A 16,519-nucleotide genomic window follows, 5' to 3' on the forward strand; every position below is an offset into this window, starting at 1 on the left:
AGGGTGGTGCCATCTGCATATCTGAGATTATTGATATTTCTCCTGGCAATCCTGATTCCAGCTGGTGCTTCCTCCAGCCCAGCGTTTCTCATAATGTACTCTGCATATGAGTTAAATAAGCAGGGTGACAATATACAGCCTTGACGTACTCCTTTTCCTATTTGGAACCAGTCTGTTGTTCCATGTCCAGTTCTAACTGTTGCTTCCTGACCTGCATACAGATTTCTCAGGAGGCAGGTTAAGTGGTCTGGTATTCCCATCTCTTTCAGAATTTTCCGGAGTTTATTGTGATCCACACAGTCAAAGGCTTTGGCATAGTCAATATAGCAGAAGTAGATGTTTTTCTGGAACTCTCTTGCTTTTTCGATGATCCAGTGGATGTTGGCAATTTGATCTCTGGTTCCTCTGCCTTTTCTAAAACCAGCGTGAACATCTGGAAGTTCACGGTTTACATATTGCTGAAGCCTGGCTTGGAGAATTTTGAGCATTACTTTACTGGCGTGTGAGATGAGTGCAATTGTGCGGTAGTTTGAGCATTCTTTGGGATTGCCTTTCTTTGGGATTGGAATGAAAACTGACGTTTTCCAGTCCTGTGGCCACTGCTGAGTTTTCCATATTTGCTGGCGTATTGAGTGTAGCACTTTCACAGCATCATCTTTCAGGATTTGAAATAGCTCAGCTGGAATTCCATCACCTCCACTAGCTTTGTTCTTAGTGATGCTTCCTAAGGCCCACTGACTTCACATTCCAGGATGTCTGGCTCTAGGTGAGTGATCACACCATCATGATTATCTGGGTCATGAAGATCTTTTTTGTACAGTTTTCTGTGTATTCTTGCCACCTCTTAATCTCTTCTGCTTCTGTTAGGTCCCTACCATTTCTGTCCTTTATTGAGCCCATCTTTGCATGAAATGTTCGTTGGTATCTCTAATTTTCTTGAAGAAATCTCTAGTCTTTCCCATTCTATTGTTTTCCTCTATTAGATTATTCTTAACATTTTGCCATGAAAATCAATATAGTTTCCTTAATATAGGAAGTGTGGAAATGATTGAAAAAGTAGTTAGGTTATTATGTTGTATAGTTGCTGATGCCAGCAAAAATAGCTAAAATAACTTAAGTGCTTACTATGTGCCAGGCACTGTATAGGCACAGTGTTGGTATAAACTCATTGAATTCTCAACGGAAGCCAATCCCATAGAAATATTACCTCCAGTTTATACATTAGAAAACCAAAGCCTGCAGTGGGTAAGTAACTAGTTCAAGGTCACACAGCTACTGATAATAAGTTAAATACCAAAAAATTATTCCAGTAATAAAACACCTGGACATTGAATATAAAAAGCTTAGAACAGTAAGTAATTTTATAGAAGTATTAATATGTTAAAAATGGCTTCCCTGGTAGCTCAGATGATAAAGTGTCTGCCTGCAGTGTGAGAGACCTGGGTTCGATCCCTGGGTCAGGAAGATCCCCTGGAGAAGGAAATGGCAACCTACTCCAGTACTCTTGCCTGATAAATTCCGTGGATGGGGGAACCTAGTAGGCTACAGTCCATGGGATCCCAAAGAGTCGGACACGACTGAGCAACTTCATTGGTTCTCTGGATTAATATGTTAGAAGTGTATTCAAAATATAAGTACATTAATCTTACAAATATAAGAACTGACCATTTAACATGTTGCAAAATTCCACTTTTTTTCCTGCTCAGTATTCAGAATCCTAAGAGTATACTTCCATGCATATGATTTATTTAATGAATATTGTAAAAGGATAATCACAGTAGATATATTTACCTGATATTTTAGGTTCGCTTGATGAAACAAATGAAAGAAGAACAAGAAAAAGCCCGATTGACGGAATCTAGAAGAAACAGAGAGATTGCTCAACTGAAAAAGGATCAACGTAAAAGAGATGTGAGTAGACTCAGTTATGTAAAAATACTGTACGTCAATAGTATTGTTCAATAAATGGAAGATATTTTTTGATAACTTTATTAAAAAGAGGGACAATAAAGCATTTTTATATATGGCATTTATTATAGTATGTAGATTATAGTAATTCAATATAAAAGTTTATGAAAAACAGTATAATATTACTGTAAGTTTTATTGGAGACTTATTTCCTAGATGATCAGATGGAAGAAAATGGCATGTAATAAGTGGTTATTTCTAGGGAGACCAAGGAAGTAGTTGCAGTAAAATAGTGATTTTTAGGTGGTTCCAAAGACAGATTCTTATGAATGTTGCTTAACTAATAACCAGAATTCACTAGAAGAGACTTTACTAGGGGCTATACAAATTTTTGTATTCTTTGACCCAAGAATTATGTTTCCATGAACTCAGACTAAGCAAATAATTTAAACTAAGAAAAATTATATTACAGTATGTTAAAATCTTCACTTTAGGTTATTTGTAGTAACGAAAAATATAAAACCAACTAAGATGTGTGACGGTAGGGGTAACAGTTAAATAAATTATAATTCATTCCATTCAATGTGTATTTATTCATCTGTTAAAAATTAGGATTTGAAAACTGCATAGTAAAATGAAAAATGACTATGATTTAACATTAACTGTAAAGTAACATTTTATATATGCATGCTTATTTACAATACAGAAAAATTTAAAAAATGCGTATCAACATGCTAAATGTCATTGTATTAAGATTATAGGTTATAGTTGATTGGATTTTTTTCTTTCCAAATTTTTGACAATATAGTTATTTATGACTATTTTTTTAAAATAAAGAGCCATCACCTTCTTTACCACAGTATCAATTAGGTTCCAGCCTTTGTTCCAGGTTCCAGCCTTTGTTCCATTTTTCTCACCCAACTTTTTCTAAATTCTCCCTGAATAAAACATGAATATACAGGATATTTTAGAAAATAGAAATTTGTTTTGTGAGCTAAAGATGAAATTAGGGAGCTAGAAAATGACTAATGAGATAGAAAAATAGATGTGTTAGTCAGATGACTATGATATTTATATGTATTCATTAATTTTCCCAAGATATTAATGTATTTTAATAATCAGTCTATTTTATCATTTTTAATACCTGGTGATTTTAGATCTCGTTTATGTTAGTACGCTGTTACTGAAATCAGGTAGAAGCACACTCTAGCATATGGTCTGTTCTTTTTTTCCTGTTTCTTAAAAAATTAATAAAACTCATATGCCATAAAATTCAGTTTTAAATTATACCATTCAAGTATTTAGTATGTTCACAAATTTGTACAACAATCACCACTCCGTAACATTTTCATTACTCCGAAAAGAAACCCCAGACCAATTAGCAATTACTCCCATTTCTCTCTTTCCCTTACTCTTGACAGCAACTAATCTACTTCCTGCCTATGTATTTGCCTATTCTAGACATTTTGTATATGTGGAATCATACCATATGTAGCCTTTTGTGTCTGGCTCCTTTCATTTAGTATGATATTTTGAAGGTTTATCCATGTTATAGCATATATCACTAGTACATTTTTTTTTTAAATGACTATATGTACAGAGCACATTTTGCTAATCCATTCTTCAATGGGTGGGCATTTTGGTTGTTTTGACTTTTAGGCTATTTATTTCATTTTTAATGAAATTTTTGGATGACAGGCATGATTTCCTTACAGTGTATGCTAACTACTTCTTTATTACTAAGTTAGACACAACGATTAAACAACAACAGCATATGAGGTATAAAGAGATCAATATTGAACAATTAATTCCCAGGACTGAACTTTTGAATTTTATCCACACATATGATGTCTCTCTTCAGGCTAATCACATAAAAAGCTACTATTTCAGACTTTTTCCTCCCCTTAATTTGTTGCTTTTTGTGCATATTCAGCTCCTGTCTAAAGTGTTTCTTGTAATACTCAATTTGAACCCTTAGAGAACCAAATATGTGTACATCATACAAAAATTATGAATGAGCTTGAGATTTGATTTTTAATATGAAGAAATTAAATTTAGTAACAAGCTTGAAATTAAATTTAGTAACAAGCTTGAAACTATAGGTTAATTTTAGATAGTTCATTAATTTAAAAAGATTTATTAGCTTTTCTTCCATGTCTATTACTGTATAGGCAAGATGTGGCAGTGATAAGACAGAGTCCTTTTCTCAATGAATTCCTATCTGATAAGATAAGAATATGTATAGACTTGAGATGAATCATCTGTTTGAATTTGGGATGCACAACATAGTTATTTGTTACATCACAGAGTTAAAGTCCTAAAAGAGATGTTTGTGATCAAGTCCAACTCCAAAGCTTTGCCCATGATCACAGAGTTAAATAAATGACAGAACCAGAACATGTTTTATTTTTAGTCCAAAATTATTTCCTAAATTATATCCCTATAAAATGGCTTAAAGTAATCAATAATTTTCTGTATCATATAGACTACCTAGAAACAAATTGGTAGCCAGTTAATTTTATTGACCAACTTAGTATTTCCAAAGTTACTATAAAGTGCTAATACAATTAATATATGTTCTCTCTATATTTAAATCGGAGTTTATAATTGTATACCTTGTAAGGTGCCTCTATTGAAAATATTCTAAGCTGTGTTTCTTCCTGTTCATGCCTCAGCCAGCAGCCAAAACAAAAATGAGATATTTGTGAAGCGTTTAGGAGGATACTTGCATATAGTAAACCCTTTATTGCTGCTGTGTTGTGTTTAGTCGCTCAGTCGTGTCCTACTCTTTGTGATCCCATGGACTGCAGCCCACCAGGCTCCTCTGTCCATGGGATTCTCCAGGCAAGAATACTGGAGTGGGTTGCCATGCCCTCTTCCAGGGCATCTTCCTGACCCAAGGATAGAACTTGTGTCTCTCTATGTCTCCTGCAGTGGGAGGTGGGTTCTTTAATTCTAGTGCCACCTGCGAAGTCCATAGTAATGAATGCAAGGTGATTATTAGCTCAGATGCTGCTGAGAATGCTTACAGTTCCCAGTGAAATGGGACAACGATAATGAAGAAGTAAGAAGTATTTTATCTTTCAGTTTACTATTTTAACTTATTCAATATTATTTTATAGCATCAACTTAGACTTCTGGAAGCCCAAAAGAGAAACCAAGAAGTGGTTCTTCGTCGCAAAACGGAAGAGGCAAGTTGACCATTTGGAGGAAACATTCTGGCTTTGAAATAAGTGATGTATTTCTATAGACTGAGAGAATGAGTCAGTCTCCATTGCTATTTCAGGTTACAGCTCTTCGCCGGCAAGTGAGGCCCATGTCAGATAAAGTGGCTGGGAAAGTCACTCGGAAGTTGAGCTCATCTGATACTCCTGCTCAGGACACAGTTTCCAGTGCAGCTGCTGTAGAAACAGATGCATTAAGAGCTGGAGCCCAGCAAAAAATGAGAATTCCTGTGGCAAGAGTCCAGGCCTTACCGACGCCCACAGCAAATGGAACCAGGTAAGCATGTTCTTCTGTTCCTACTGATGTAATCTTTACATCACTGGATGTTGGACTTAAATGAAAAACAGCTCATCATTTGGCGTCATATAATCAAACAAGCACATAAGTAACTATGTTTGTATGTTTTTATATGATTGTAGAAAAAAATACCAAAGGAAAGGATTGACTGGCCGAGTGTTTACTTCTAAAACAGCTCGCATGAAGTGGCAGCTTCTTGAACGCAGGGTCACAGACATCATCATGCAGAAAATGACTATTTCCAATATGGAGGCTGATATGAATAGGCTGCTCAAGGTGTGAAAAGTAGAAAGTAGATTTGCTCTCTCTTAGCTGTTAATTTTTGTTTTCTACATTTGTTTGCTGAGTAAATTGAATACTTGCCAAGCTGTGTTTTTTTGGGGGGTGGTGATTGCGTTGTGTATGAATAGATGAACATCATTTTTTTTTTAATTGTAGTAAGAACAGATGCCATGAGATCTACCCTCTTAATACATTTTAAAATGTATAGCACAGTACTGTCAACTATAAGCACAGTATTGTAAAGAATTCTATAACTTACTCATCTTATATAATTTAAACTTTATATCCACTGAACAGCAACTCCCCATTTCCTCTTCCTCCCAGTCCCTGGTAACCACCATTCTATTTACTGCTTCTATGAGTTTGACTATTTAGATGCTTCCCAGAAGTGGGATCCTGCAGTATTTACCCCTTCTGTAATTCACTTATTTTATTTGGCATAAAGTTCTCAAGGTCCAAGATGAACATAATTTCTTAAAGTCTACTCTGTTTTCTCAATAGCAACGGGAAGAACTCACAAAAAGACGAGAGAAACTTTCAAAGAAAAGGGAAAAGATAGTCAAGGAGAATGGAGAAGGAGATAAAAATGTGATTAACATCAATGAGGAGATGGAGTCATTAACTGCTAATATAGATTATATCAATGACAGTATTTCTGATTGTCAAGCCAATATCATGCAGATGGAAGAAGCAAAGGTTTGTAACTAAGAAAAAATGTTCAATGAGAAGTATTTTTGTATTTTTTGTCATTAAAAGCACTTTGAATTTTTATATGAAGGGATTTTTTAATCTATGATTTAATATAATTCTTAGGTTTTGCATGTATACCCTTCCTGCCTGCTTTCTAGATTTCTCTGCTGATTGTGTGATGTTATTTTTCACTGATAAAACATATATATCATTTGTTAATCCATCTTGAATTCTTAACTGCTCAAATGTCTTATGTTTTAAACTAGACCATATGTTTCTTAGAGTAGGGATTTTTTTATGCTTTTCATTAGCTAATCCAATAATATCAAATAAATGCATGAAGCAGTAGGGTTTGTCTTCTGTTAAATACATTCAGCTCAAGGTAATGATACATCATATGCTGGTTTGATGCAGGAAGAAGGAGAAACATTGGATGTCACTGCAGTAATTAATGCTTGCACACTTACAGAAGCTCGATACCTTCTAGATCACTTCCTGTCAATGGGCATCAATAAGGTAAGATCTAACTACACTACTATTGAAAAACCTAAGCTTCCGTTAATTCATTACAGTTTTGTCTATCTTTTTCTAATGACCCTTTCCTTTGTAATAAGGAGGAAGATTCTTTTACAATGAAACGTGTTCCTTTTATCTTTCTTTAGAGTTAAGAAAAGTCAGCAGTATTTACATCAATTCCATTAGCTTCTCATCTATTGTGCTTGTGTATTAGAGCAGGTAAACAACTTAAAGAATAATTTCTTTTTTGCTTCAACAAAGGAAAAGGTAAAAGGAAAATCTCTTAGTGTGCAAACAAATTCAGTTATAATTTTGATTTAATAATGATTCTTTACAACTCAAAAAGTCAGGAAAAAATACATTTGCACTCTCCTCATCTTAGGTAATTTCTGCGTAAATGTTAAAGATGATAATGATTTCTGACTCACCTTTTTTCTCCACACTGAGAGTGTGCTATACCTTTAGTTTTGTTCTCTTGCTTAATCCTTACAATGTGCATGAAATAAATATTATTTGTATTATTTTGAATATGAGGAAACTGAGAATCAGGAAGATTCCTCTGATACTAATAGCTAGCCAGCACTTGCTCAGGGTCACTGAGTTTGCAACCGTAAGAGCTAGGATGAATCAAGGTCTATCTAATGTCAAAGTCCGTACATCATATGCATTTGCCATTTGATACAGATCTTCATGTAGTTGATTCTGTTTGTGTGATCTAAGATACATTTTTTTTCTGGGGGGGAATGGTGTAGGGTCTTCAGGCTGCCCAGAAAGAGGCTCAAATTAAAGTACTTGAAGGTCGGCTTAAACAGACTGAAATAACCAGTGCTACACAAAACCAGCTCTTGTTCCATATGTTGAAAGAGAAAGCAGAATTAAATCCTGAGCTAGATGCTTTACTAGGCCATGCTTTACAAGGTAATTTGGATTAAATTTTAGTTAAATAAATTGCATGGTATCTTTGCTCTTTGAGTATGCTGTCCTCAACCTCTTTCCTCTCTAGCTTGACTGAATAGATGCTGTATTTACTTATGCTTTTTAATTATTCCTTTTTTAACTTGCATGTGTAAATTTGGGGGGATGTAATTATTGTCATTACGAGAAATGATTAGTAACTTAAAAATCCTTACTTAGCATTATTAAGCAAATAATTTTTATGAATTAAAAAAGGTCAACAGTGTTTCTGAGTTGGTTGTTTAAATTATTAACCAAATTTCATTACTTTATTCTGCATATCTAACTCTTAAAAATAAATGTGTAAGTGTTTGCTATGGCATCTATTCTACATATCTTATAAATGGTACATAATCTTGTTTTATGTGAGAGTTCTTAACATTGGATCTGTTTTGATTGGAGTATTGCTTTTTGTTTCCTTTTTGCTGTTATTTATACAGATCTAGATAGCGTACCATTAGGTAAGTATGTTTAGCTTTCTGTGTACCCTACAGCTGCATGAATTACTAATTGTTCATGTACACTAATTGTGGTACATCTTGTTTAAAACATTTTTATTGGCAGCCAGCTGGTTTTTGCATGATCTTTTTTGAAATGTATCTGTGACCACAAACATACTAAGTCTTTTGTCTTACACATTTCTTGATTTTTAAATTCTTAAATGTTTAAAGAAGTATAGTTTTCTATTTTATTATCTGAACTCCAGTTTTGGCTCTAGTTTCATCAGCCCCTCTTTCTGTTTCTTGTAGGAAAAAATGGGATATATATTCCTTTTTAGTTTTTAAATCTATTAATTTTGCATTTGTCATTTTACCCTCATAAATATCTTTCTGTGTTGTATATCTTTTATATATAATGTCTTTGGTTTATTTTTTATAGATTCTCAGCTATCCTTAAATTTTATAGAATTAAGTACATGTACTTTAATATTGTAAGTTGCATAAAGCTATCCAAAGAGTTTTACATGAATGGATTGAAATAATATTTATAATTATAACATGTTCGAGTTAGAAAGAGCTGAAGAGATGTTTGAACATTGAGATTTTCGACTTCTTGCCTCTACAACATTCATGTGAACTATGCCCACCCATGAATAATATCTGAGCTTCTCCTGGCAGTTATATATATATATATATATGAAAGATCAGGAGTATCAGGGTAATTTTATTGTCTGCAATTCTCCTGAAGATTATTTTTGAACAGTTTTTATTTAAAATTATTTCAAAATCTGATCCTAACTTTTTTTCCTAATCATAAAGCTGTCAAAAGTTTTCTAAAATATTTTTCTTGAAGGAGAGGAATGTAGCTGAAAGATTAATGTAATTACCTCTCTGGATCATTAAACAGTCTATGAATCTAAATTTATTTTAAATGGTAGAATGTTACACAAATAAAATACTTGCTCTGTTTGATATTATTAGATCTTTCTTAGTTTGCCCTGTGTGTTAAATCTCAAAATAATATTTCCTTGAGATTAACTTAGTAATATAGATGTGGACTTTTAACCTGCTCAAGCTATAACAAAGACAGGTAGAAAAACAATTTGATTATATTAAAGAACCACGTTAAGGCTGCCAAAATTCCTGAAATATAATGAGAATTTTTGCCATTCCATGTGTTATTAAGCATATTTCCTCTCCTCTTCCTCTTCACCCTCCTTTTTGTTGTTCCCACCCCCTCTCTGCCTTTTCTTTGTTCTTCTTCATCTTAGTGGCTCAACTTGCAGTAATAAGTAAATTTTTATTTAAGTCCATTATCTCTTTTAACTTGGAAGAAAAAATGCAATGCCCTGTTTGATGTTGTTTTGTGCAGAAAATATTACACTGTTATTTGATGAGTATTGTTGCTTTTTCACAACTTTCAATTATCTGTAGCTTAAAGAGGGGTCAAAACAGGGAAGAGGAACACAGTCAACTGATAACAACCTGTTACTCATGGCATAAATTTTCCCTAGGGCCATAATCTAGACCCAGAAGTGCTTGAAAGAAAAGCATGGAAGGAGAAAAACATGGAAGTAAATCCATACAAATTAGATGGTCATATGTACATTGCTTTAAAAAAAAAAATATTTGTTTAATTTCAATTTATCTCGAGCTTTGGGCTGGGTGCTGGGATTCAAAGATAAGTAAGATACAGAAGCTTGCTCTCATGGACTATGCCTTACTGAGGGTGACAGGGAAGAGACTTGGGATATGTATGGGGAGTTATGGGACCACAGAATGAGGCTACCTAACAGAAATGGAGGAGTTGATGATGCAGGCTTTCTGGAGCCGGTAAAATTTGAGCTGAAACGTAAAGGAAGAAAAAGATTTAGCCAGGCAAGAGACAATAGAAGGGGTCTAGGCAGAAGAGTCACTCTTGGCAGTAAGGTAAAGCATGGACATTTAGCCACAACATTATATGTATGAAGACTTCAAGCAGGTTGGTGCCCTAGAGTAACAACTATGTGACTTGGGATGATGAACATAATAAGGTTAGAGGCCAGTACTCCATGCTAATAGGTGTGTGTTGTTGTAGCCACTGAAGAACATCTTTATTTTCCCCTCCTTATTCCTCTACCTGTGTTTATGTTGTTGTTCCTAGGATCTTTCCCTACCTTTAGGGATTTGCTAGGAGATTCAAGGGGCTCAGCATACAATTGTATTCATGGCAAAGATTAATGAGAGCAATATAGGAAGGATACACAACAGTATTATAAAGGAAAAGATGCAGATGGAGTAAGGAAGAATCCATATCCAGGCTTTCTTATGCTCTTTTCCTTCCAGGAAACATCACACATTTCTCTCTGGAATGAAAATGCAGCAGCCTGAGTGCATTGTTCACATCCAGGGAATTCCATTAGACACTCAGCACCTGAGATTTTTGCTGGGTATTAGTCACATACATTCCTTTAATATAGTAGTACCAGAATTCCAGATTCTGGAAGGAAAGCAGGAATTCTCAGCATAAGCCATATTGTTTGCACAAATATTCTAGGTGTAATGAACTATATTAGTTAACTGGTGACTAGGGAAATTCTGAGAGCTAAGTTTCCAGATAACAAAGTCGAACTTTGCAAGAATGCCTTTCTAAGGGTAGTAGTCTTGGGCTGCTATTGCTACCCAGTCCAGACTCCCTCTGATTGCTGCACCACAGACCAATTAACTAAGAGATGAGATGTTGAGGCAAAGAATACGACCTTATGCAGAAATCTGGCTGACTGAGAAGATGGCAGACTAATGTCTCAAAATAATCGTCTTATCAGGATCTGGATGCAAGGTTCTTTTATAGAACAGAGATGAGGAGAGGTGAGGAAATAAAGTGAAAAGACCATGAACCTTGCAAACAACACCTGGAATGGCCAGTCTTGGGGAGGGGATATGTTAATTTCTTGCTTTCTATAGTCATCCACAGGTGGACAGGATCCTGAATAAAGGCATTTTGGTTTAACATTCAAGCAGAAGGGCAGGGTTCCCTGAAGCAGGCCATTATGTATGGACAGTATCCTTTTAGTGAACAAAATCAACAGTAAGCAAAGGTTAAGATAAAAGAAACAGATTTAATGTGGAGTCATAGTTGACTCTTCCCTGCAACACGTCAACTCTTCTCCATATGTATTTATATTAATATGAATATCAACTTATTAAATATTGGTTAGCTTCTAGTGACATGAGATTATGCAACTATGTACTGATATGGATGACTTTAAGACATTTTGGAGTTTTAAATCTCACTGCTTTTAGCTTTAATGCTTAGTGATGAGAAAAGAAGCTGACACCTGGCTGGAATTATGTTCTAAAGAGTTGAAAGTAGAGCAGTGAGATGATGGCATATCCTGCTACCCAGATGGGTATAGTGCCAAAGACGAAGCTCAGTCCTGAAGAGGTGTGTGATTTGGTGAATCTCGGTGAAGGGCTCTATCTTCTGGCTAGGTTAGTTATGCCAAACTGTAATCATCTGTAGATAAAGCATGCATGCATATGCAGGAGCTAAGTAGTTTTTACTAAGCACTTATATGATTGATGTTCTAACTGGTTTCATCATTCACTACAAGAAAATTACTAGTCAATCTTAGCCTGCTTTTATGTATGGGAAAATAAAGACTAGATTTGTCATTTCTTTCCATTTTCTATGTTATTAACTAATTCAGTTATACTAGCGTTCGTTATCCTGTCTGTGAAGTACATCCTCCAGCCTCTAAGTATGGACTTTGAGATACACATTGCCCTCAAGACCACCATTTTCCTTATTTCAGAAAGTAAACTCCCTTTTTGTGGGTCCTATTAGATGGACTCCATTTTAGATAATGCTATCATTTATTACTGAATTTCTATCCAGTTGTCTGTTAAACAGTGAGGAAGAATGGGAGCATCTGAGAAAGAAATTAAGAATATGATTTATGAGCATAATACACCTGTATGATATCAAAGTAAAAGTCAAAAGGAGATTCATCCTACATATTTTAATTAGCATATATTATTGAAAATATTGCCTTTAGTTTTGTGATGTGGCTTTATAATAAATTGTATAATTTGCACCTGTGTTAGGAGCTCACTGACATTTTAAATAATTTAAGTGGATGTTTTATTTACTGACTTCCTTCTAGTTTTATATGTCTGCCTTTTCCTCTCTTTTCATCAGTGTGCTACTGTTCTGAAATAGCAGTGGATTGTTTGTATTTATTTATAAAATGATTGCATGGAAACCTATAGTTCTAGTCTTTTATGTACGTGTGAATGAGCTGCATGCTGATGTGTGAATTCTGAATACCTTCACACACACATACTCTCTTTCTGCTTGAAAACAAAAATAAAAATAGAAGAAAATCTATAAGTACATTGGAATACTGATAAAATACAGCAAATATGTTTACACTTATGTATTTTTTGATGTTGCCTCAGTAGATTAAAGGGAGCTTGTGCAGCATTTATTTCAGTCTTTCATGTTTTACTCAATGGTTTTTCATACATGGAATAAATGGATGGTGTGGGATAAATACATTCTCTGAAATCATATTTAAATAATTACACATACTCAGATAAATACATGATCTCATTTCCATCCTGTGAACGCAGTTCTTCTTTACTTTATCATTCAACTCATGGCTTTCCTATCTTGAGCACATTTTTCTCATCCTAGGACATATAATCAAAAGAGTTTCTTAGAATTCTTTTTTTACATTTCTATTTTGACTGAGTTACTAAAACCAAAGTGCCCATGTTGAGAGACCTCAGGCTGATGTTTATTATAGCATAGGCATTACAGTCATTCAAAGTGTGACGTGGATAATACTTACATTTTGGACTATTTTTTTTTTTAGAAAATGTAGAGGAGAGCACTGATGAGGATGTACCTTTAAACAGTCCAGGATCAGAAGGAAGGTAAGAGAACCTTTAGAAACTTAATGAGTTGACTTGTTTCTGTAATATTTTTAATACTTTTTTATCTTGTTGAATCAATTAACATAAAACAAATAATTTTAGATTTTATGGCTAAGTGAAGAACAGTAGAAATAGTAATATGGAAGCCAAACTAAGTAATGCTTAACCATCAAAAATTTTAAAATAAAATACTGAGATATTTAAGGAAGGAAATGAACTATTTTGATTAATTTATTTTTATTTTAATATTGTCTTTCTGTATTTTCCATAGGCTTATAAATTTTTTTCCATACTTAAACTCATTAGAGGTCATATAGTTTTCTATATTGTTTCCTTTTATTCATATGATTGATTATTTATTTGCACACAGCTCACTGTCTTCAGACCTTATGAAGCTTTGTGGTGAAGTGAAACCAAAAAGCAAGGTAAGAATAGAAAATACCAGTTAAATATTTTTTTCTGATGTTCTTTATTATCACTATTAAATGCATAGGCCTTGGGCATAGGCAAAGATTTCATATGATAGAAATTTAGTTCTTTATCATATTCTCCCTTGAAAAAAATTTATATTGACAAATTTCTCCTCTGTGGAACTTGTTATTTACTGTATTCTTGTGCTTTTTCCTCTAGGTAAGATATGATTATGGAGAACAATGCTTAAAATAATTTAGAATGACAGGAGATTTTTGAAATTTTAACATTCTGATATGTTCCTAAGTTTCTTATTTATTTTAACATATCTTGAGATGGTTTGAATAGGCCAACTCTTAATCATCATATTGTATTAAAAATTGAGACTATAATGCATATTTGTAAAGCTTAAAAAAATAAAGTATACATGCTGTTACATGTGTGAGAAATAGCATGGTATATTTCAGATTGCATATTGGTAGCATTTGATACTAGATGAGTTAACTCTCCATTTTAAGATGTTTGAAAACAAAGAATTCTTGCAGTGCTTAGTAAATATTTGGTGGATGAATGGATGAAATCAAGACCTGAAAGAACAGTACTGTACTAATGCACAGGATGGATACAAGGCCCACAGTGGTTAGCCAAGTAATATAGATAAATAGTTTGACTAGATATAAGATAATTAACAGGAATCATTATGATTACCTGAAGTGGACATGGCCCATCTAAAGCAAATAGGCATCACTAACTAATGCTTATTTTTGCTATCATGGAATATGGGCCTAAGACTACCAGATCCTCAACTCTTTAAAGAGTAGCTTTAAATATGGATTTTAATGGAGAATTTCTTTCTCTTTAAAATACTGAGCTAGCCAATTGAAAAACATCTCCAGGCTTTATGTATGGTCCTTGAGCTACCAGTTTGGTGACATGTGGTTTGGGTTTGATTATTCTAAGTGACCAGAGATTATCCAGTCTCAAAGAAAACATTCTGGTATAGTTTGGATTGAGTCTTAACGTGTAGGCAAAAATCTCTTAAGGTAACTTGGTCTTTCAGACCCTGTGAAATTCAGAGAGAGATGTGAAGTGGTACCCTGAAGGTCATCTCCTTAAAAAACCACTGTGATTAGGAATTCCCATGAAAATGATTCAGTTGGCAGTAGGGAAAACTGATACGGTGAAAAGCTGGCCTGCAGGGCTTCCTTTTTCCAAAAGTTTTCTGGTAATATCTGTCATTCCTTTGGTACTGCATGGATGCCTGTTAGTTGCTCAGTCATGTCTGATTTTGTGACCCCATGGACTGTAGCCTTCCAGGCTTCTCTGTCCACGAAATTTTCTCAGCAAGAACACTGGAGTGTGTAGCCATTTCTTTCTCCAGAGGATCTTCCTGACCCAGGGATCAAACCCCGGTCTCCTGCACTGCAGGCAGATTTTTTACTGTCTGAGCCCCCAGGGAAGCCCATAGATGCCTAAAAGGATCGAATATTATTTATTTTTCACTCACTGAAGAAATGAAATTGATTATATATCTTAAATAGACTTGTACCAGCACTACATTAAATGTAAGACATATAAAGTTGAGTAAAACAGGATGTCTACCGTTTAGAGGTTTATAATCTGGTAAACATTTTGATTGTCTTTTAATATATTAGTGATAATAGCCAGCTCTAAGTATTAACAACAAGGTAGTCTCTTTGTTTTTTTAGGAGTATGGAAGGGAGTGCTTAAATAAATAAAATAACCTTCACCCGCCTTACTGCCAAAAACTGGTATGGACTGGTGTTGGATATCCATCAGGGAGATTAAACAGCCAGTTAGAGCATCAGTGGAGCAGGGTCATAAAAATGGAGAAACAAATGTAAACATTGATATATAAAATTTAAATTTATATGTTACATAATATATATTAAAATGTATATTAAATAAGTCATCTAAGCCTGGGAAAGTAAGAATTTAGTTGAATGCCATTGCAGCTATCTTTTGGTTTAATTTCTTTATTCCTTTTTTTTTTTTCCTAAAGTGATATATCGAGAAAGTTGGCCATTAGTATCAGGATAGCATAATAATATTGGAGGCAGATTGTCTGGTTTTGAATCTGACTTTGCCACTTACTAGCTGTTTGACTTTGGACTGTTAGCTCTCCTGTGCTTTAGTTCTCTCATTTTGGGGATTGGGATAATAATAGTATATACTAATATAGTAAATTATTTAGAATTTCTGGCATACAATAAGTATAATACAAACATTGGCTATTATTATGACCTCTGAAGTTCTCAGCTGGCTGTATCTCTGGCTTGTCACTATCTTACATGTGTTCGACACACTTGCTAGGAAAGACACGCTGAATGTTTTACCTATTTCAAACTAATATTAAATCTCTATTGCCTAATCATCTTCTCTGCAGAAGTTTGCATATGATTGCTTTTCCTTCCATTCTCTGACTAGGCCCGAAGGAGAACCACCACTCAAATGGAATTGCTGTATGCAGATAGCAGTGAACTAGCTTCAGACACTAGTACAGGAGATGCCTCCTTGCCTGGCCCTCTTACACCTGTTGCAGAAGGGCAAGAGATTGGAATGAATACAGAGACAAGTACTTCTGCTAGGGAAAAAGAGCTCCCTCCCCCATCTGGCTTCCCTTCTAAGATAGGCAGCATGTAAGTCTGGCCCAGCTACACTAACTTCCTTTCTTTTGGCTTTTCTTTTTAAAAATAAAAATATATATGCATGTTACTAATTTCTTATTTCTATTTTTAAAAATTTATGTAAATAAGATCTCTAGTTTTCAAAGTAATTTCTGTTAGGTGTTGTATCCCCTAATTTTTGCACATTCAAAATAATTTAAATGAGATGTTCTTTGTTGAATTGCTTTG

At 34.3% G+C, this 16,519-nt stretch overlaps 1 protein-coding gene across 14 annotated transcripts in view; it reads left to right on the top strand.

Moving 5' to 3' along the window:
- The window catches only part of KIF21A (kinesin family member 21A), a 174,639-nt gene that overhangs the window by 132,585 nt on the left and 25,535 nt on the right, over positions 1-16,519 (top strand). For 11 of the 14 annotated variants that reach the window (XM_043887071.1, XM_043887034.1, XM_043887042.1 and 8 more), the window contains 11 exons: positions 1,804-1,911; positions 5,031-5,099; positions 5,195-5,409; positions 5,553-5,706; positions 6,214-6,408; positions 6,817-6,918; positions 7,671-7,836; positions 8,313-8,333; positions 13,172-13,232; positions 13,603-13,657; positions 16,092-16,303. In XM_043887071.1, the coding sequence (XP_043743006.1) occupies positions 1,804-1,911; positions 5,031-5,099; positions 5,195-5,409; positions 5,553-5,706; positions 6,214-6,408; positions 6,817-6,918; positions 7,671-7,836; positions 8,313-8,333; positions 13,172-13,232; positions 13,603-13,657; positions 16,092-16,303 (1,358 nt within the window). The remainder of the gene's footprint in view (positions 1-1,803; positions 1,912-5,030; positions 5,100-5,194; positions 5,410-5,552; positions 5,707-6,213; positions 6,409-6,816; positions 6,919-7,670; positions 7,837-8,312; positions 8,334-13,171; positions 13,233-13,602; positions 13,658-16,091; positions 16,304-16,519) is intronic. The other 3 variants (XM_043887087.1, XM_043887088.1, XM_043887061.1) reach the window with 1 other exon arrangement.

Source organism: Cervus elaphus, chromosome 3, assembly GCF_910594005.1.
Source record: "Cervus elaphus chromosome 3, mCerEla1.1, whole genome shotgun sequence".
Classification (NCBI taxonomy): Eukaryota; Metazoa; Chordata; class Mammalia; order Artiodactyla; family Cervidae; genus Cervus; species Cervus elaphus.